The sequence below is a fragment of the Dermochelys coriacea genome, chromosome 20 (assembly GCF_009764565.3).
Source record: "Dermochelys coriacea isolate rDerCor1 chromosome 20, rDerCor1.pri.v4, whole genome shotgun sequence".
NCBI classification, from domain to species: Eukaryota; Metazoa; Chordata; order Testudines; family Dermochelyidae; genus Dermochelys; species Dermochelys coriacea.
The window spans coordinates 12966713-12988569 of NC_050087.2; the positions used below are offsets into that span (position 1 = coordinate 12966713).

The following is a 21857-nucleotide window of genomic DNA, read 5'->3' on the forward strand; positions in this document are numbered from 1 at the left end:
TAAAAGCATAAGTGCTGGAACTAGGGGTGCTGCCGCACTCCTTGCCTCGAAGTGGTTTCCATCATATACAGGGGTCACAGTTTGATTCAACGTCTCTCAGAACCCCCACTATAAAAATTGTTCCAGGGCCATTGGCTATAAAGACATCCTCAGTCAGCCTCATCTTTGCTCTGACACAGGCCAACTAATAATTTTCACACATCTCATCGTAGGTCAGCAGGAGCATACTTTATGCCTCTGGTTTTATTTCAAACTGTCTGTAGCATGTGTTTATTCAATGACTGGATCATGGCAATTCTCTGCCCAAACTGTGGAATGATCACCCAGGTCACATGGGATTGTTTCTGTTCACTGATTGGATGTCCCAACCTTTTCTAAACTAATTCAAGCCAAAACAATTTCCATTTGTTCACAAAGCAGATTTTGATTCTTGATTAAACAAATCATGTCCATGGGCCTGAACATTGGTTTGTCCAAACATTCATGCAAACAAAGCAGTAGTGTGAGAACATAAACATAAAGAAAAGGAGTACTTGTGGCACCTTAGAGACTAACAAATTCATTTATTAAATTATTTTCTTTTTGCAAATATAGACTAACACGGCTGCTACTCTGAAACATAAACATAAAGAGCCACAGCACAAAAACTTCACCTGCACAAATGTTCAGGAAAGTAAACAAACAAAAAAAAGATGAATCAAAATGCAATTCAGAAATGACAAAAAGTCTGAATTTTTGCACAGTGGTCACCTGGCTTTCACTGTGTCACCCCAGGTTTGGAACCTCGCAGCCTTCCTTTTTTCATACTTAGGGTTCCCAGGTGTGCGTTTTGTCTGTTTGTAGTTTTATGTTGATGTGTTTGAAATATGGATTAGTAGCCAAAAGTCTATACGGTCACACTGGTGTAATCAGTAAAATCGTGTGTGTAACACATCCAAAAATGGAGGCTCCTGTTCCCATGTGCAATGGAGCTGCTGTACATGTTCCCCCAAGCCATGTATGTGAAAAGTTGCACACAGGTAGGGGACAATCTTGGTATTTGATTATATAGATTTATTGGGGTATGTTTGTGTAGCACTATGACTATGGGTTAGAGCAATGGTTCTCAAACTAGGGCCTCCGCTTGTTCAGGGAAAGCCCCTGGCAGGCTGGGCCAGTTTGTTTACCTGCTGCATCCACAGGTTCGGGTTATCGCAGCTCCCACTGGCCGCAGTTCACCGCTCCAGGCCAATGGGGGCTGCAGGAAGGGCGGCCAGCACATCCCTTGGCCTGCACCACTTCGCAACCCCCATTGGCCTGCAGCAGTGAACCACGGCCAGTGGGAGCCGCGATCGGCCGAACCTACGGATGCGGCAGGTAAACAAACCGGCCTGGCCTGCCAGGGGCTTTCTCTGAACAAGCAGCGGCCCTAGTTTGAGAACCACTGGGTTAGAGGATTGATACTTTTTGGATACAATTTTCAGAGTTGGTACTTTTTTTAGAAGTACCAACTTCTAACTCCAGGGTCCAGGTCTGTATTTCCTCTTTCAATAGAACAGGTCTAATATCCTAGGCCATGTGTGAGCTATTGCTTTGTGTGGGATAGTTGGTCCATTTGCCTGCACTGGTCTCTATGTCACTCTTCCAAATGCAAAATGACCTAGAGAAAAAGCCATTCTATTCTCCTGTGTGCCGTGTCAGGCAGATATGTGTGAGCAAGTGTAATACCCATTTGGAACTACATAGCACTGGAGTAAACCTACAGCACAACCTGTGTGTCAAAAATGCAGGGAAGCTTGCAACTCAATAGCAGAAATACATCTTCAGTATTTTGGTTAAGATCTGATGCAAAGGGCAGCCATGCACAAGTTTTATTGGTCCTACAAAACCCAGGAAATATGCTACATATTCTTGAGTGCCATCTATGGCACTTTATCTATTCACTAATTATTTATATATATAGGCAGAGAGAGGACTTCTGTAACCATTTCTCTTAGGCTCCATTTACACTTGGACCTAGGTGTGGGTGTGACTCCCAGCTCATGTAGACATACTCACACTAGTTCTCATTGAGCTAGCATGTCAAAAATAGTCGCAAAAAGAAAAGGAGTACTTGTGGCACCTTAGAGACTAACAAATTTATTAGAGCATAAGCTTTCGTGAGCTACAGCTCATTTCATCGGATGCATTTGGTGGAAAAAACAGAGCCCCTCTATTTTTTCCACCAAATGCATCCGATGAAGTGAGCTGTAGCTCACGAAAGCGTATGCTCTAATAAATTTGTTAGTCTCTAAGGTGCCACAAGCCCTCCTTTTCTTTTTGCGAATACAGACTAACACGGCTGCTACTCTGAAACCTAAAAATAGTAGTGTAGCACTAGTAGCAAGGGCAGTGGCACATGGTGGCATTGGCTAGCTGCCCCGAAAACAAACCTGCCTGGACACCGATATTTGAGGTGGCTAGCCCATGCCACTGCTCACTGCCACCCATGCTACACAGTTACACTACTATTTTTAGTGCGCTGGCTGAATGAAAGCTAGCACAAGTATGTGGATGTGAATCACATCCCCAGTTCCAAGTGTAGATGCAGCCTTAATCATTGAATTTTGCCATTCACCATATATCACTTCCTATAAATCCATCACAGCCCCGAGTGGCAGCAGTCGGTACCTGTAAAACTTTACAAACAGTGAAAGCATCAGCAAAGAAGCTGCTTTTGCACATATGTTTCTCCTGCCCTTGCCCCATGGGGGATGTTCTGGGCCTGGTCATTTTCCTCTGCAGGGACTATTTTGGGTGGCTGTGGTTTGAATGCCTTGGCTGATGCATGGTATTGTGAAGCCCTGGGTACAATGACAACAAAACTGACAGTCTCGCTTCTTGTCCTTCAGTCAGCTCTCTTTGCATTTTCAGTTCCGTTTTCATTGTGGAAAACAGCATTTCTAATAGTTAGAGCACAGGACTCCTAGCTCTGCTGTTGACTCAGGTTCTGACTCAGAATCTCACAATCATGTGAGTACCTTCTAGCACATGAGTAACCCCATTGACTTCAATGAGGGTAATTAACCACTGGAACAATTTAGCAAGAGCTGCGGTGCATTCTCCATCACCAGTACTTTTAAAATCAAGATTGGATGTTTTCCTAAAAGAGCTGCTCTAGTTCAAACAAAACTTCAGGACAGTCCTGTGGCCTGTGTTATGCAGGAGGTCAAAGAGGAGTAGTCAACTATTTTTTGTCAAGGTCAAAATTTTTTGGTCAAGGTATAGTCAAGAGAAAATAATAAAAACATAACAGTAATGGTAATAATAAGTAAGTAAAAAAAAATAAGTGAGGGGTCTGCTCAAAAGCATCTGGCGGTCTGGATTTGGCCTACAGTCCGCCTATTGACTACCTCTGGATGATCACAATGATCTCTTCTGACCTTGGAATCTATTAATCTACTTGCAAACCTTCAGTTACGCACATGTGTAAGCACCTTGCAAAACTAGACCCCAGGCAAATCATTTAATTTCTGTGCCTCCATTTCCTCTTATGTAATATGGGGACAATGATAACTTCTCAGAAGGTGATTATGAGACCTTCAATTAATAAATTAATATTCTCAACCTCTGTGACCCTCTCAAACAAAAGGTGCTGCCAAAGTCATTATTATATTGTAAGGTATTTGGAGCCGGGACCATCTTTGAGTTCTGTGTTTATACAGCACCAGGTACAATACAGTCCTGGTCCATGACTGGGGTATTAGGTGCTACCACAGTACAATGGTTATTATTATTATTTTATTATTATTATTAATTATTGTTATTGTTAACCTTTCCCCAACTTGACCACAGGAGAAGCAATAATCTGGATTTTCCTTTTTGGGACATTTTTAAAAGCTTTATTTTTTATTAATGCAACATGTCATAAACCAGCAACATAAACCACCCATCTGCTTCTCTCCAGGCATGAGAAATACTAATACAAACACCTAACATTTACCAAGTGCCTAGCTATTTTCCGCAAAGCAATAGGGTTGCCACTGATGCATCCACAGAAAACCTGACATTCTTGTACTTCTGAAACAGCATGGACCCGTCCCCACCTGCATGAACCTGGCCCCAGCAGCGTGACCTTGCTCACTTGGTCAAGCCACATGGAGGACACCATTTTGCAGGGGGTGCTGTCCCACCCCCACCAGCATGACTTTGCATGCACACAGGCAGAGGCAGATAAAACTGGATAAATACCAAATACTAGATAAAACCAGGTCTGATACCGGACAGGACCAAACCATTCCAAAAACAGAACAGTCCAGTATACCGCTGGACAAATAGCCTGCCTGCAATAAGTTAATAAAAGGATGGGAGTCTAAGCTCACTGACCAATGTATCCATTTCCTTCCCAGGGATCTCTATGCTAGGAACAGGAAAAGGAGACAAACTTTGAGCTAGATCTTTGGCCCTGTAGCAGGGTGCTGGTGCAAAAGCACCTAATTAGCCCCTGCTCAGCCAGTTCCAATCAAGAGAAATAGATTGAGGCTGCTGGAACAGGCCTGATGCCAGGCCAGGGGATTGGCCCCACCTGTGGGCCTGACAAGCCAGCATCTATAAGGGCTGGGAGCCAGTATAAAGTGGGTAGCTGGAGGGAAAGGTGAGGCTCTTGGTCGAGTGCTAGCCAAAGAGGGAACTAACCCTGTAAGCCTTGTAAATAGCTCATCTCTCTCTGAGAGAGAGAGAAAAAGAAGCCACAGGTGCTGCATAACTGGAAGCCTCTCTGAGCGTTATTGGGGTAGTCAGCGGGCCCCAGGAGGAGGGGACAGAGCTTCCTGGGCAGAGGACCTGTCACAGGCCTGCTTTGTGGCCAAAGTGTACTGCTCTCTGGTGGTCCTGGGCTGAGGCAGCAGCCCCTAGGGGCTGTTCCCACTAGTGTACTTTCTCACCCAGCCCCCTTAGGTCCAGTACCAAGCACAGCAGTGACAGACTCAAAGATCTTGCCTCTTGTTTCATTTGGTCTACAGCTTCAACAGAACACGAGAGTCTGAGTTGTTCTACAGATAACGAAGCTGCCTGCTCCAGCTTGAGACCATCTGCTCTGGACCTCAGTGAGTGACTGGCCGTGGGCTATTGTGTGTGACCATCTGATGTATGGATGCCACCTCAAAATAACAGGTTTCAGAATAGCAGCCGATGAAGTGAGCTGTAGCTCATGAAAGCTTGTGCTCAAATAAATTTGTTAGTCTCTAAGGTGCCACAAGTACTTTTTTTTTTTTTTTTTTCTTTTTACCTCAAAATAAGTGTCCCAGATTGGTACTTTACCCTCCTAGCAGCATGGACAATATGCTGATTCAGGAACAGCTTTGTCTGAGAAGGGGAAGAGTATGAGTGAGTGGTCTCTCACCCAGTAGAAAACCCAATTCCAGTGGAATACAACAACAATTAATAAGGATAAGAATGATGATGCAGCTACCAACCTCAAAATAATGCAGAGCCTGGAGCAGAAGCCAAGACCATGCTGCTAATCATCTGCAGGGGCCACAGGCCCCTGGAGTCGGGGTACCGCTATATTCTATGCAACTGGTTTAAGAAGGATTCCTGTATATTACGGCAGGTTGTACGAAAACATTAACAGAGCTCAGGCAAGAAAGCCAGAGGGAGGTCACTGCCAGGAGTCAGGAGTAGGTCAGACATAGCTCCTTCAGGCTATAAGGTAGAGTCACACTTTTATTAAAAAAAAAAAAGAGTACTTGTGGCACCTTAGAGACTAACAAATTTATTTGAGCATAAACTTTCGTGAGCTCATGAAAGTTTATGCTCAAATAAATTTGTTAGTCTCTAAGGTGCCACAAGTACTCCTTTTCTTTTTGTGGATACAGACTAACATGGCTGCTACTCTGAAACCTGACTTATTAAATGAAGTCTCCTTGCTGTAGCTTAGCAGTGATCACCTGCCACCCTCTGGGAACCCTCCACATCTGCTTCTGTTGATGCTGTTCCAGTGTGTGTGAAATACTTGAATAGCCATTGGGACACACCGAGACAATGCAAATGACTCTATAACCTAGTGGTTAGAGTATTCACATAGGTGGATGGAAACCCATGTTTAAGTCTCCGCTCCAATGACTAGTCAAGTGGAACAGCTTCAAATAGGAGAGAGAGAGAGAAAATCCTGCCTCAAAACACGTCATAACCCAGTGGTTAGGGCACCTCTCTCCCCACCCAAGCTCAAATCCATGCTTCACATCAGGCAGAGGGGGGAATGGAACCCCTGGCTCCCACATCCTTGCAGCAATAACTACTGCTCTAAAAGTTTTAAGGGGGCCATCAACTTCTCCTCCTGTTTCGTGATGCCAGTGCTTTAAAAATGCTTAGAAACAAAATGTTTTGGGTCAAATGAAACTTTGTTTGACCAGCCACAGACTCTGTTGATTTGTGGAAATATTTGGCATTTTCTGGATTCTGTTTATGCTGAACAATTTTTTTTCGATTTTTCAAAACTGTCAACAAACCAAAAAAATCCGTGATTTGCCCAGCTATTCTTACAGCCGCCTTTGTCTTGACTAACCTAAATAACTAGTGTTGCCTGCAACTTTTGCCACCTCACCACTCAACCCCTTTTTCAGATCATTATGACAATATTAAAAACATTAATTTAATAATGAAGAGCATAAATGCTCCCTGAACTTTCATCTGGATACAGTATTCATCTTATTCTATCAGCGTCCTGCCTGTCCCTTCACGGAAGTGTATGCGTGCCTCACTTCCCTCCATGGAGCTCTTCCCTAAACCTTTGCTTGGTGGATTGTAGGCAGCCATTTTAACAGGTGGCCACACTCTCCTATGAGACAGGTCCTACCTGTGCTTCCTCTTTCCCCTATCAGCCTGTGCTCCAGTCCTTAAATCGACTGGAGAAGAAAAGTGGTGTTGAAGATAGGCAGGCCGGCCGGCAGGCTGGCTGGCTTTCAGAAGTCCACATTCCCTTAAACGTGGTGTCCTGGGCTGTGTTCTGTCCCGCAGGCCTAGTGCCAGCCCTTTCCCTTCCCGTGGGGGTGTCTGGCTGTTGGATCCTGTACAGCAGAAGTTCCCAAACTTTTTCTGCTGTCCAGGGGTGAAAGTAACTTTCAACACTTAGCAGTATGGAAGGGGCGGGTCCTTGGGCAGAAGGGGTGGGGCTGGGGGGGGGGTCAGCATCCTCCAGCCAGCCCGTTCGCACTGCCTGGCCCGCACCACCCGGGGCTCCGACGGTGATTAAAAGGGGCCGGGGCTCTGGCCACTGCTCCGGTAGTGGCGGCCGGAGCCCCGGGCCCTTTCCAATCTTGGCCCCAAGACAGCTGCTCCATTTGCCCCCCTGTCGGATGGGCAGGCCCAGCAGGTCCCAGTCAGGAGCTACTGTGCAAAGGGCTGCATGCACATCAGCCTCAGCAGAAGTACGCAAGCTGGAATGGGCCCTTCCAGGCACCTAGTGCACTGGCCACTCCTTATGCCTCCTCCTTGTTTTTCCAGCTTGGCAGGAGCTGGAGCAGTTAGGTCCTCACACACCCCTGGTAACCTCATCGGGGGAAGGAGGTGCACCCTACAGTTGGAAACCTATGCCATAAGGTGTCTGTTCACCCTTCACAGGATCCTCCCAGCTGGGCTATGGAGCACCTTGCCCTGCCATTGCTCATGCTATATGTGTTCTGTGGCTAAAGGCATTCAGTCTCCGGGGCTGGTCAGGGCAGTGCCCTTCCCCAGTATGAAACTGGCTGCGCTAAAAAGGAAATGAAAAGGCCAGAGCAGTCCTGGGGCTTTGTTTGAAATGAGCCAACTTTCTCCATCTCTCTGTGCTGATGTTTTAATTCCTGTTAAAGAGAATGAATTCCAGACATGTTCATTCCATTCAGCAGGTCACAGGGCCTGTTAACACACACTATAAATGCTGCAGCAGGCTGCCTCCTTGTTCAGTTATTCTCCAGCTCCAATTATTGACTGGGGCTCTGACGATACACTCAGTAAAGGAAAACCTTTTATTTTCACTCTGGGGTACCTGCCTCTCAAGTCCTGCTGATTGCTTGGTAATTAGAATCAATTTGCTTTCTTCTATTTTACTAGAGAAAGGATTGTCTCCAGTTCTGCTGGAGAAACATTGTGAGGAATATCACAGCTCTCAGCATTTTATAGAAATTCAAGAGAGGTGAGACCCACAAACTCTGAAAGGCCCGAGCTCAAACTCAGATTAGGAGACACCAAAGTGTGACTCTCAGCTGAAATGCACTCACTACAGATGAAAGAACGAGGAGTACTTGTGGCACCTTAGAGACTGACAAATTTATTTGGGCATAAGCTTTCGTGGGCTAAAACCCACTTCATTGCATGCATGCAGTGGAAAATACAGTTGGAAGATATGTATACACAGAGAACATGAACAAATGAGTGTTGCCATACCCACTCTAACGAGACTAATCAATTAAGGTGGGCTATTATCAGCAGGAGAAAAAAATGTTTGTAGTGATAATCAGGATGGCCCATTTCAAACATTTGACAAGAAGGTGTGAGTAACAGTAGGGGAAAAAATTAGCATGGAGAAATAATTTTTACTTTGTGTAATGACCCATCCACTCCCAGTCTTTATTCAAGCCTAATGTAATGGTGAACAGTTTGCAAATTAATTCCAGTTCTGCAGTTTCTCATTGGAGTCTGTTTTTGAAGTTTTTGTTGTTGAAGAATTGCAACTTTTAGGTCTGTGATTGAGTGACCAGGGAAGTTGAAGTGTTCTCTGTCTGGTTTTTTGAATGTTATAATTCTTGACGTCTGATTTGTGTCCATTAATTCTTTTGCATAGAGACTGTCTGGTTTGGCCAATGTACGTTGCAGAGGGGCATTACTGGCACATGATAACATATATCACATTGGTAGATGTGCAGGTGAATGAGCCTCTCATGGTGTGGCTGATATGGTTAGGTCCTTTGATGGTGTCCCTTGAGTACATTCATTTTATGTTCTACCTTTGTTGCAAGATTAAAGGGTCTTCTAGTATCAGAAATCTTCTCAGCATGTAGATACTTATAGCCCCTTTTCAAATCATCTCTTAAATTTATTTCAGATAAACAATAGACTGAGCTTTTTTAGTTCTCAGAGTCAGGCAGGTTTTCTAGACCAAAAATCATTCTTGTAGCTCTTCACTGACCCTTTTCCAGTTAGTCAACATCCTTTTTAAAGTCTGAATATCAGAACTGGCCATAGGATCCAGTAATAGTCTCACTAATGCTGTATATATTGGTAATAACACTTCCTTACTGCTGCTTGGTATTCTCCTGTTTATACATTCAAGGCTCAAGCTGCCCTCTTAGGGCATGGCTACACTGGAAACTTCAAAGCACTGTCACGGGAGCGCTCCCACAGCAGTGCTTTGAAGTGCGAGTGTGGTCACGCACAAGTGCTGGGAGAGAGCTCTCCCAGCGTTCCTGGTAATCCACCTCCACGAGGAGATTAGTTCCGAGTGCTGGGCTCAGAGCCTGTTTACACTAGAACTTTAAAGCTCTCTGACTTGCTGCGTTCGAGGGGTGATTTTTGACAACCCGGAGCCAGCAAGTTAGAGCGCTATAAAATGTAAGTGTAGCCAAGCCCTTAGCCACCACAGCATGGCAGTGGGAGCACATGTTCAGTTGCTTTCCACTATGACCTCTAATCCCTCTTCAGAGCCACAGTTTCCAGGATATAGCTCCCCATCCTATAATTATGACCTACATTCTTTGTTCCTAGCTCTATGACCTTACATTTGGAAGCTGTTCAACTAAATCCAGTTTACAACGTAATCCTGATCTCTGTAGTATTAACTTCTCCTCATCATTATTTACTACTCTATCAGTTTTTGTGTCACCTGTGAGTTTTACCAGCAGTGAATTTCTATTTTATTCCAGATCATTGGTAAAGATGTTGAATAGTGATGGGCCGAAAACAGATCCCTGTGGGACCCTACTAGAAACATTCCATTGGATTATGATTCCCCACTTACAAGTACTTCAGTTAACAAGTTTTAATCCATTTAATATGTTCTGCATTTATTTTTGTGTACCGATATCTTGTTTTCATCTAAATGTCATGCAGGACTAAGTCAGAAGTCCAAATATATTCTGCCAACAGAGTTACCTCAGTCAACCATCCATGTAATCTCATCAAAATACATTGATCTTATTTGACAAGACCTTTTGTCCTATAAAAGCATAATTAATTATGCTTCCATCCATTAACTCTTTTCTGATTGCATCCTGAAACTGCCTTTCGATGTTTTTTCCTGGGATCAATGTCAGGCTAACCAGCCCATAGTTACCCAGACCACTCCACTTACTCTTCTTGGTAAATAGAATCAATTTGCTTTCTTCTATTTTACTAGAGAAAGGATTGTCTCCAGTTCTGCTGGAGAAACATTGTGAGGAATATCACAGCTCTCAGCATTTTATAGAAATTCAAGAGAGGTGAGACCCACAAACTCTGAAAGGCCCGAGCTCAAACTCAGATTAGGAGACACCAAAGTGTGACTCTCAGCTGAAATGCACTCATTACAGATGAAAGAACGAGGAGAACTTGTGGCACCTTAGAGACTGACAAATTTATTTGGGCATAAGCTTTCGTGGGCTAAAACCCACTTCATTGTATGCATGCAGTGGAAAATACAGTTGGAAGATATATATACATAGAGAACATGAACAAATGAGTGTTGCCATACCCACTCTAACGAGACTAATCAATTAAGGTGGGCTATTATCAAAGGGGGGGGGACGGGCAGGCGGGAGTGGCACTATATGTGAAAGAAAATGTAGAGTCAAATGAAGTAAAAATCTTAAATGAATCCATGTTCCATAGAATCTCTATGGATAGTAATTCCATGCTCTAATACGAATATAACAGTAGGGATCTATTATCGACCACCTGACCAGGACAATGATAGTGACGATGAAATGCTAAGGGAGATTAGAGAGGCTATCAAAATAAAGAACACAATAATAGTGGGGGATTTCAATTATCCCCATATTGACTGGGTACATGTCACCTCAGGATGAAATGCAAAGACAAAATTTCTTGATACTTTAAATGACTGCTTCTTGGAGCAGCTGGTACAGGAACCCACAACGGGAGAGGCACTCTCGATCTAGTCCTGAGTGGAGCGCAGGATCTGGTCCAAGAGGTAACTATAACAGGACCACTTGGAAATAGTGACCATAATATAATAACATTTAACATACCTGTGGTGGGAATCATAGAATCATAGAATCATAGAATATCAGGGTTGGAAGGGACCCCAGAAGGTCATCTAGTCCAACCCCCTGCTCAAAGCAGGACCAAGTCCCAGTTAAATCATCCCAGCCAGGGCTTTGTCAAGCCTGACAAAGAAGAACAAAGGTGAAGAACACCTCAACAGCCCAACACTGTGGCATTTAATTTCAGGAAGGGGAACTATGCAAAAATGAGGAGGTTAGTTAAACAGAAATTAAAAGGTACAGTGAGTAGAGTGAAATCCCTGCAAGCTGCATGGACACTTTCAAAGACACCATAATAGAGGCCCAACTTAAATGTATACCCCCAAATTAAAAAAACACAGTAAAAGAACTAAAAAAGAGCCACCGTGGCTTAACAACCATGTAAAAGAACAGTGAGCGATAAAAAGGCATCTTTTAAAAAGTGGAAGTCAAATCCTAGTGAGATAACTAGAAAGGCACATAAACACTGCCAAATTAAATGTAAAAATGTAATAAGAAAAGCCAAAAAGGAGTTTGAAGAACAGCTAGCCAAAAACTCAAAAGGTAATAACAAAATGTTTAAGTACATCAGAAGCAGGAAGTCTGCTAAACAACCGTGGGGCCCCAGGACAATCGAAATACAAAAGGAGCACTTAAAGACAAGAAAGTCATCGCAGAGAAACTAAATGAATTCTTTGCTTCAGTCTTCACGGCTGAGGATGTTAGGGAGATTCCCAAACCTGAGCCGACTTTTGTAGGTGATAGATCTGAGGAATTGTCACAGATTGAAGTGTCACTAGAGGAGGTTTTGGAATTAATTGAGAAATTTAACAGTAACAAGTCACCGGGACCAGATGGCATTCACCAAAGAGTTCTGAAAGAACTCAAATGTGAAATTGCGGAACTATTAACTATGGTTTGTAACCTGTCCTTTAAATCAGCTACCGCCAATATTTAAGAAGGATTTGAGAGGTGATCCTGGCAATTACAGACCAGTATGTCTAAGGTCAGTACCGGGCAAATTAGTTGAAACAATAGTAAAGAATAAAATTGTGCAAAAGTCAACATGGTTTCTGTAAAGGGAGATCATGTTTTAATAGCTTATTAGAGTTCTTTGAGGGGGTCAACAAACATGTGGACAAGGTGGAATCCAGTGCACATAGTGTACTTAGATTTCCAGAAAGCCTTTGACAAGGTCCCTCACCAAGGGCTCTTACGTAAATTAAGTTATGGGATAAGAGGGAAGATCCTTACATGGATTGAGAACTGGTTAAAAAATAGGGGACAAAAGGTAGGAATAAATGGTAAAGTTTCAGAATGGAGAGGGGTAACTAGTGGTGTCTCCCAAGGGTCAGTCCTAGGACCAACACTATTCAATTTATTCATAAATGATCTGGAGAAAGGGGTAAACAGTGAGGTGGCAAAATTTGCAGATGATACTAAACTGTTCAAGATAGTTAAGACCAAAGCAGACTGTGAAGAACTTCAAAAAGATCTCTCAAAAATAAGGCGACAAATTGGGCAACAAAATGGCAAATGAAATTTAATGTGGATAAATGTAAAGTAATGCACATTGGAATAAATAACCCCAATTATACATACAATATGATCGGGGCTAATTTAGCTACAACTAATCAGGAGAAAGATCTTGGAGTCATCATGGATAGTTCTCTGAAGACGTCCATGTAGTGTGCAGCGGCAGTCAAAAAAGCAAACCGGTTTTTAGGAATCATTAAACAAAGGGATAGAGAATAAGATGGAGAATATCTTATTGCCCTTATATAAATCCATGGTACACCCACATTTGACTACTGCATATAGATGTGGTCCCTTCATCTCAAAAAAGATATACTGGCATTAGAAAAGGTTCAGAAAAGGGCAACTAAAATGATTAGGGGTTTGGAACAGGTCCCATATGAGGAGAGATTAAAGAGGCTAGGACTTTTCAGCTTGGAAAAGAGGAGACTAAGGGGGGATATGATAGAGGTATATAAAATCATGAGTGGTGTGAAGAAAGTGAATAAGGAAAAGTTATTTACTTGTTCCCATAATATAAGAACTAGGGGTCACCAAATGAAATTTATGGGCAGCAGGTTTGGAATAAATAAAAGGAAGTTCTTCTCCACTCAGCACACAGTCAACCTGTGGAACTCCTTGACTGAGGAGGTTGCGAAGGCTAGGACTATCACAGGGTTTAAAAGAGAACTGGATAAATTCATGGAGGTTAAGTCCATTAATGGCTATTAGGTAGGTTGGGTAAGCAATGGTGTCCCTAGCCTCTGTTTGTCAGAGGGTGGAGATGGATGGCAGGAGAGAGATCACGTGATCATTACCTGTTAGGTTCACTCCCTCTGGGGCACCTGGCATTGGCCACTGTCAGTAGACAGGATACTGGGCTGGATAGACCTTTGGTCTGACCCAGTATGGGCATTCTTATGAGTGGTAGGGGCAGTTGCATTGGGAGCAGGAGGAAGTCCCTTTGCTCTCCTGGAGGTAGGGGTGGCAGTAAGAGATTTCCAAGTACTTATCCCAGTGACTGAGGTGTACCAGCTTCAGGGGGTTTGGGGTGGCAGCAGACAGGCCAGCTGCAGCCTTCTCCTACTGACACACACAGAGACCTCTTCTTGGCTGGTGTGGCAGGGGCTGGGCTCAGAGCAGTGAGTCTTGGAATTAATATCCCATTGAGATTCAGAGGGCAGATGACACCTCATAGAGCTACTTCTCCTTCAGGCTGTATGCATTCACTCCCGGCAGACCTCCCTGCATCAGTGATGCTTATCATGTTTTCAAACTTTTATTCTCAGCCATGAGGGCTAGAATAGAAACTAACTTTTAAATGAAAGCTGAGATTCTGGCCTTATCAGGTGACTTCAGAAGACTTCAGGGTAGTCAATAGGCAGACCGTGGGCCAAATCCAGACTGCCAGATGCTTTTGAACAGACCCCCAAAATCTTTTTATTTACTTATTAGCATTACTGTTATTTTTTTTCCTCTGGACCCTGTCCAAAAAAATTTGACCTTGACAAAAAATAGACTACCCATGCCCTATAGGGCTGATGCCTAAATTCAGCTCTGGTTGCAAGCAGTGGGGTTCCCCCCCCCATCTCTATGAGCCTACTATTGTTTAAATTGGGAATAACATTGCGGGTCAGTGCCCCAGCCAGTGTGAATTGGTGTATTTAGCTTCAGTGCTCTCCTGGAGACAAAGCACTGACCTCATGAATTGAAAAACAAGGCTGCCCAGACTCCTCTTGGTTTTGGGCATTTGCAGTGGAAGGAACAGCAGTGTGAAGGGAACAGGATAAGGGCCTTTTTCAAGGTTACAAGCTTTTTATTTTTGGACTCATTTCCCTAACACTGGAGCTGACCCAGGCCTCAGAGCTGTTAAAGATTTGGGCCCTCTGTTTGTTTAATTGAAGTGCTGTTTGTTTTTTGTCAGAGGCACTAGATAGGGCACTTCCTCTGCAGGCAGGAAGCAGTGATTTCCTGTTAACTTGCAGGCCAACTCTTACTATGCAGGAAGCTCAGCTCTGCTGAGTGTTCACTTTTCATGAAGCATTTTTGGAAAGATTTTTCTGGTAGTGTTTTGTTTTCTCTTTTGTCCCCTGCTAATGGGGTTTGTATTGTTGGGATCCTCAGGGGATGTTCAGTGACCGCACTGAATCAACATTTGGAAATGTGCTGCCATTCCCATGACTTCCAAACCTGCCTCTACCCAGTGAGTCTGGCATTCACAGTTAAATGAGAATTTCTCTCTTTTTTTAACACTCTAAAATCTGTCATTAAGGTTGCAAAGTCTAGCATTCAAGAGTTAGGAAATGTCAGAATTAAGCATGCAACCTTAATTAGGGTTGCCTACTTTCTGACTGCAGAAAATCACATATTTGTCCCCCTGCCCTGCCCCAATGTCCTGCGCCTTCTCTGAGGGCCCCCCCCCCACTGTCTCTCCCTGACCCTCGCTCACTTGTGCATTTTCACTGGGCTGGGGCAGTGGGTTGAGGTGTGGGATGAGGTGAGAGAGAGCTCTGGCTGGGGGTTTGGTCTTTGGGGTGTGGCCAGGGATGAGGGGTATGGGGTGCTCCAGACTGGGGCCAAAGGGTTCAGAGTGTGGGAGGGGGCTTTAGGCTGCGGGCAGGGATTTGGGGTGTGGGAGAGATTGAGGGCTCCAGCTGGGGGTGCCGGCTCTGGAGTGAGGCAAGAAATGAGGGTTTCAGGGTGCAGGAGGTGGCTCCTTGGTGGGGCAAGGGATTGGAGTGCAGGATGGGGTGAGGACTCCAGCTGGGAGTGCGGGCTCTATGGGGGAGCTAGGGATGAGGGGTTTTGGGTGCAGGAGGGGGCTGGGCCCAAGGAGTTCAGAGTGTGGGAGGGGGCTTAGGGCTGGTGTGGGCTCTGGGAGGGAGTTTGGGTGTGGGGTGGGGGGCTCCGGGCTGGAGCAAGGGATTGGAGTGTGGAGGGGGCTCTAGGCTGGGGCTGAAGGGTTTGGAGTGCAGGAGGGGGCTCAGGGCTGGTGCGAGGTTTGGGCTCTAGGAGAGAGTTTGGGTGCAGGGGGGCTCAGGGATGGGGCAGGGAGTTGGGGTGCAGGAGGAGGTGTGGGATACAGCTCAGACGGCACTTACTTCCCAGCCAATGGGAGCTGCGGAGCCGGTGCTCAGGGCAGGGGCAACGCACAGAACGTCCATGGCTGCCCCTGCACCTAGGAGCCAGAGGGACATGCCTGCTACTTCCGGGATCCATATGGAGCCAGGCAGGCAGCCTTCCTGCCCCGCTGTGGGTGGCCAACCAGACTTTTAATGGCCCAGTCAGCTCTGCTGACTGGAGCCACCAGGGTCCCTTTTCGACCAGGCGGTCCGATCGAAAACCAGACACACGGCAACCCTAATAATTCTGTCCCCTTCTGTATGTGGATTATTATTGTGTACAATTTTCAAAAGCTCTAAGTGACATAGGAGACCTAGTCCCATTTACAAATGTGACACAGGCTCCTCAGTTCCTAAGTCTCTTTTAGTTAGACTTGGGCTCCTCCGGGCCAGACATACTATACAAAGGTATTTAGGTGCCTAAAGATCCAGCTAGGTGCCTAGTGGGATTTTCAAAAGCAACAAGCTTTATCTTTAGGCACCTTAATACCTTTCTAAATATGGACCACAGTATTCCATGATTACGCAATATTCCCCTCTCCCCCAGGATCCTACCTCAGTTGTTGTACAGCATGAATTCCTTGTGCTCATGGAATGAATTAGAGTTGTGTAGGGAGTGAGGTTGTTGTCTGCAGGACACAAGCCACCTTTGCTGTAGGGCCTACCTGTTGGAAGGTATGTACAGAATGATGTAAGGGACTGTGAGAAGTAAAAGGGTAGTAAAAACAAGTTAATGCTTTCTGGGAGAACTTGGTTTTATCCCTGGTTCTCATGCTGATTTTCTGTGTGATTCTGGGCATGTCACTTAAATCAGATCTTTCAACAGAGACCCTAATTGTGTGTTTCTCATTTTCTGGGTGCCCAGCATTAGATATCTGGGGCCTGAGTTCCAGGATTTCTGAGCAGTCACAACTACAAACAAAGTCAATGGGATCTTCTGACAGTGTGGTCTGGTGGAGTAAGCACAGATTTTGGTATCTAAAGTTCCAGATTCCTCATCTTGGCTCTGCCACTGACTCAGTTGTGACTTTGGTCTAGTCACTTTCTCGGTGTGTTTCCCATCACAAAATTTGAATGATAATATGAATCTATTTATCTCACAGGGGTGTTGTGAGGACAAAATAGTTAACATCTGTACAATGCTTTGAACTTATAAAGTGCTGTAAACAGCTACGTACTCTGAAAAAAAGGAGACCCTATGCCTCTAGAATTGGGTGCCCTGGAGTGGAGGAACCCAAAATTAGGGGACATTTTGCAAATGTGGTTCTTAATTTCTCTGTGTTTTAGTTCGTCATCTGTGAAATGTGAATAATGATACTTTCCTATTTCACAAGGAATTTGTGAGGATAAACTTAATATTTGAAAGTAGGTCAAATATTAATGGTGTGTGCCATAGAAAATCCCATAAGGCAATTAATAACCCTGTATTCAGTGCAGGGTTTACGTGGTGCCTAAACAAAGCAACAGGCCATACAATGAATGATGAGGACAGAAAGAATTATTGAACAGCTACCTCATTTCCCGTGCTCCAGCCATCTTGTGCACCAGATGGGGAAGCAGTTGTAACAGGGTGGCTCATCCCTTTGGGCTGGAGGTAGCCAACCCTGATTACAGAATGAGCCACATCAGGGTGATCACCCTATAAAGAGCTGCAAGAGGCTACAGTGAAGGGGCTGGATCTTGCTGCCATAATAGTAGGAGTAGGATTTTTAAAAAAAGTCATGTGCAGGGCTCTAGGGTGGGGGCAAGGTGAGCCTGGTCTGAGAGTGTTAGTGAAAAGTACCTTTGGGCAAGATGTGCCAATGAGGAGCTGCAGTGAGCAGGAGGCTCCTGCTTGAGACCCTGACTGAGAGAAGGGTTTGGGCCTATTAGCCAGAATGAGAGGGCCGAGGCAGGCCAAGCTTCAGCCAATTAAAGTCTGGCAGTACTTGGCCCAGCTCCTGCTAGAGACCTGACTGGGAGGAGGGCCTGGAAGCCAGAAAACGGAAAGGCTGAGCTCCAGCTGGGTAAAGCCTGAAACTTTGAACTAGGACCTAGCTCTGGGGAAAAGGGCTTGGAACTGCCTACCTAAAGGTGGGGGGAATGACTGAACTGGGGTTGAGCCCTGGAGGGCCTGTCTGTAGGACTCAATAAGTGGGAGCCCTGGAAGGGAATGGTCTAATTCCTGTGCACTGTGAGTTATTATGGGGCTTTAGAGATGGGAGAAACTGGTAGCAGGGAACCTCAGACTGACCACAACGGGTGCTTGGTAAGTGGCCACCTGACTACAAAAGTCCTAAATAAATAGTATCTGATCCTGCAATTAAAGACTATCGTAATGCATATGCACACAAGAGGATTAAATTAATGTGGTCTGTGCAACCTGAAATCTTGCACCCCCAATTTGAGTGTTTGACTTTGCAACCTTAACATTATTTTGCTGCCCTATTAATACAGGAACAAGGGACACTAAATTGAACTATAAGGAGGCAAAATGCATAGCTAATCACTTTTTCTACACATTGACAATTAGCCTGTAGAACTCACTGCTACAAGGTGACACTGAAGAAAAGAGCGTAGCAAGGTTCAATAGAATTCATCATTTACATGGACAATGAGGCTATCCAGTGTTAGACTAAGAAATATGAAAATAAGCAGAGCATTGCAAAGGATAGATATCCTCCATTTTGTGGCATGAACTGACCTCTAGCTAATGGATTTTGTCAACCGTTGGGAATAGGCCACATCCACCCTAATTGAATTAGTCTCGTTAGCACTGACCCCCGCACTTGGTAAGGCAACTCCCATCTTTTCATGTGCTGTATATTTATACCTGCCTACTGAATTTTTCTACTTCCTGCATCTGATGAAGTGGGTTATAGCCCATGAAAGCTTATGCCTAAATAAATTTGTTAGTCTCTAAGGTGTCACAAGGACTTCTCATTGTTTTTGCCAGAGACAGAATACTAGCCTAGATGGACCCTGGTCTGATCTAGGATGGCAGTTCTCATTGTTCTATGCTTTTCTGATGGCATATCGTGAGCTCCAAGTGTTTTTATAGCAAGTGAATTTTAGCATTACTTGGATACATTTGTCAGCTTCTGTTGCTAGTGGTTATTATTGGACGGCTAATTGCTGGCGGTATTCAGCCAGCTCAGGGGAAAGTGATTGTGTTGTTTCCTAGCCAGTTTGCATAACACAGTCTGGCAGTTTTGAGTCAGAGCTGACTAAATAATATGTAATAGATCACTTTATTTGGAAGCCATCACCTATGTTTCTGCTTTTGGTTTGCCAGCAGGTGGATCACAAGATCCTCTGACTGGTTCATTATCCAAGATGATTTGACAAATTTCTAAATAATCCATGGTGCAAGGATCGGATATTTGAAATCTAAGTTGTTCTGACTAAACACACAGGTCATGGGATACCATGCTGTAGAATACAAGCTAGTCATCTCTGGTCTCCACCATGTTCTTCCTGTTCCTGTGTTCCCTCCTTGCCACAGAACTATGTCCAACCTTGTTTTTTGTGAAGCATTAGAAAGAATCAGGATCTGGGTTTGTTCTGATGATCCAGCGCTGAGTGTAACCTTTGTTCTTGAAAGCAAAAAGCGGCTTACCCAGTGCCTGCATCATACAAAGTACAAATAATTTGTAGGAGATTTGACATCTCCAAACGCAGCTAAGTTTATTTCTTTGTATTTATTTGTTTAGTTCAGTAGAGCCTAGGGGCCAACTGAGACCAGGGCCACATTGTTCCAGGTGCTATACAAACACAGTAGTGTACAAACACAACACCTGCCCTGAAGAGCTCACAGTCTAACAGGCAGGGAAGAGGGATAGGACACCCACTCAGAGAGAACAGCATTTTAGTGCCACCTATGGCTTTTTGGTTGTGTTTGGGGCAGGGCTCTGTTGGGAGGGGATTTGCTAAATAGCAAGATGAGGGAAGGGAGAGAGGCTACAGTTCTGAGTCTAGGGGGTGGGTGAGTGAGTGAAGGAAGGTTGTGGGGAGGATGGGTGGGTTAAACATATTTTGAGTCAGTGTCATGGTGGTGAATGGTGTTGGATTGAGGCTTTGCAGGGTATCACAGTGGTGGGTAAAGTAGGAAGGACTAAGCAAGTGGCATGAATAGAGAGAGAGGTGGAAAATAGGTGAATAGGTGCAGCTCAGGTAGCAACAGCACAGATTCCTGGACTGCTAATGTGCCACACCACTGACCTCATGGGACATCACCTTGAAGGGCAAGAAGGCAGCCCATTCAGTCCCTGATCCTCTCCTGGAGCAGCCAGCAGGGGAGACCAGTTGGTTCTGAATGTCCTGGGCATCTCAGCAAGTCGGACTCTGTTCTCTGGGAGGAGAGAGTTTGGGCCACGTTCTCAGCAGCTGGGCACTGAAGTTACCAGCTGAGGATCTGCCCCCTGTGTTTTACATCCTGTAGAAGTTATTTCCCAATCCTACAGTAGTGGGTTCCCGATAGAGCCAGCACTAAGTAGGATATTCTCTCCCCTGTATGGCTCAGCTGAGGTTCACATCCAGGCTGTCCAAGGAAAACATTCCCTGTGCTGTTTTCACACGCGCACTGGCCTTAGAAAAACACAGCCAATGCTGTTGCATAGCCTTCTTTCCCCGCCTTGTTCCTGAACATCTTTCTGTTTCCCAGGCCCCCTCCGATCATTTCACTTGGGTGACATCACTGCTGGTTGCTATGGAGAAGCCAGGTTGTCAAAAACATGAACCCGTGGCCTCATCCCATGAGTGTCAGGAAATGAAGGTTTTATAGGAGGTCTTTGCAATGGAGCAGAAACAGCCGGAGCAGGAAATGGAGCCCAGGGACACACAAACAACTCGCCCTCCATCTCTGGCCTTCTCAAGGCCTCCTGGCATGTGGCCTCTCTGACAGGGGAAGTGGGGAGAAGGAGGTGGCTAGGGACTGATATATGTCTCCTGAGCTATTTCTGGGCTGCTGAGCCTGCAGTTTTTTGGCCTTTGGAGAACCTTAGACTGGGGAAAGGCCAATTGAGGTTGAACTTGTTGCTCAGTGACCAGTCAGTAAAACTAGCCACTTAAAACAAATGTCAGAGACTCTGCTAACTGGAGCAGGGGTATGTTGTAATCCACTCCCTATACCTCAGGAGGGGAGTAGGTCTGATAGATGGGGTTGCCTGGACCCAGTTGGTTTGATGAAAGGCATGCCACTTTCCCAGTAAACTTGCTCTGTGGCTGACTCTGCCCATGTAATTAGCACCCCCCCACACACAATGGGTTGTCATGTAATTAGCCCCCCACAAGGGGTTGTTCATTAAACCTAGCCTGAGCTAATGGCTGAACTTTCCCCCCTGAACCCAGCCCCAATCTGAACCCCAAAGCTTTCCCAAAGACCTCAGTTTGAATCTTAAGCTTCTTTGTGTTTGAAAGTGCTCCCACACACCTGCTCTTTCTGCTTTTAGTCAGGCCAGGAAATGGAAATGCTTCTTCTCTTGGTATTTCCAACCCAGAAGGACTGAAAGTCTCATGAGAGACAGTTTGAGATTCCCAGAGCCAACTGGTCTAGAGATGCTTGGTCTGATGTTTCACCATTTCATGCCAGTACAGCACACAAATGTCTTAGCGCTGCCAGCGTCTGAGCTCAGAGAATGCACTGAGAGGGTCAGGCACATGCAAGTGTATGTTGGAGTATCTGTTTGCATGTGTATGTCTGAGTGTCTGTTTGTGCACGTGAATACTTGTAAGCAGGTCAGCAGATACCTTCACCAGACAATTCATCTAGAGTCCTGAGTCATGGTGGATGTAAATGACCAGGCTCTGGACCAAACATGCAGACCTAGGGAAGGTTTGGATCTGGTTTGCTCTATGCAGATTGGTCCAATTTGTAGATTGGGGACTTCTTCCTTTGGACCCCAATCTTTCCTTCCAAGAAGGAAGCCTCTATGAGAACTAGCTACTCAATCCCCTTATGATGCATAGGGTGTAGTAGATGTAAGAGGGGGGCACCTAGTTCAGGGATGTGCTGGAACACTGAAATGCAGGAGCCTCATACACCATCTGGAGGCACAACGAACAGTCA

At 45.1% G+C, this 21857-nt stretch overlaps 1 protein-coding gene across 10 annotated transcripts in view; it reads left to right on the forward strand.

Moving 5' to 3' along the window:
* HDAC7 (histone deacetylase 7) overlaps positions 1-21857 on the forward strand; it is a 247300-nt gene that overhangs the window by 27782 nt on the left and 197661 nt on the right. For 3 of the 10 annotated variants that reach the window (XM_043506267.1, XM_043506272.1, XM_038378920.2), the window contains exon 2: positions 4980-5063. The exons of the other annotated variants lie outside the window; for them this stretch is intronic. In XM_043506267.1, coding sequence (XP_043362202.1) covers positions 4980-5063 — 84 coding nt within the window. The remainder of the gene's footprint in view (positions 1-4979; positions 5064-21857) is intronic. 10 annotated transcript variants of the gene reach the window in all.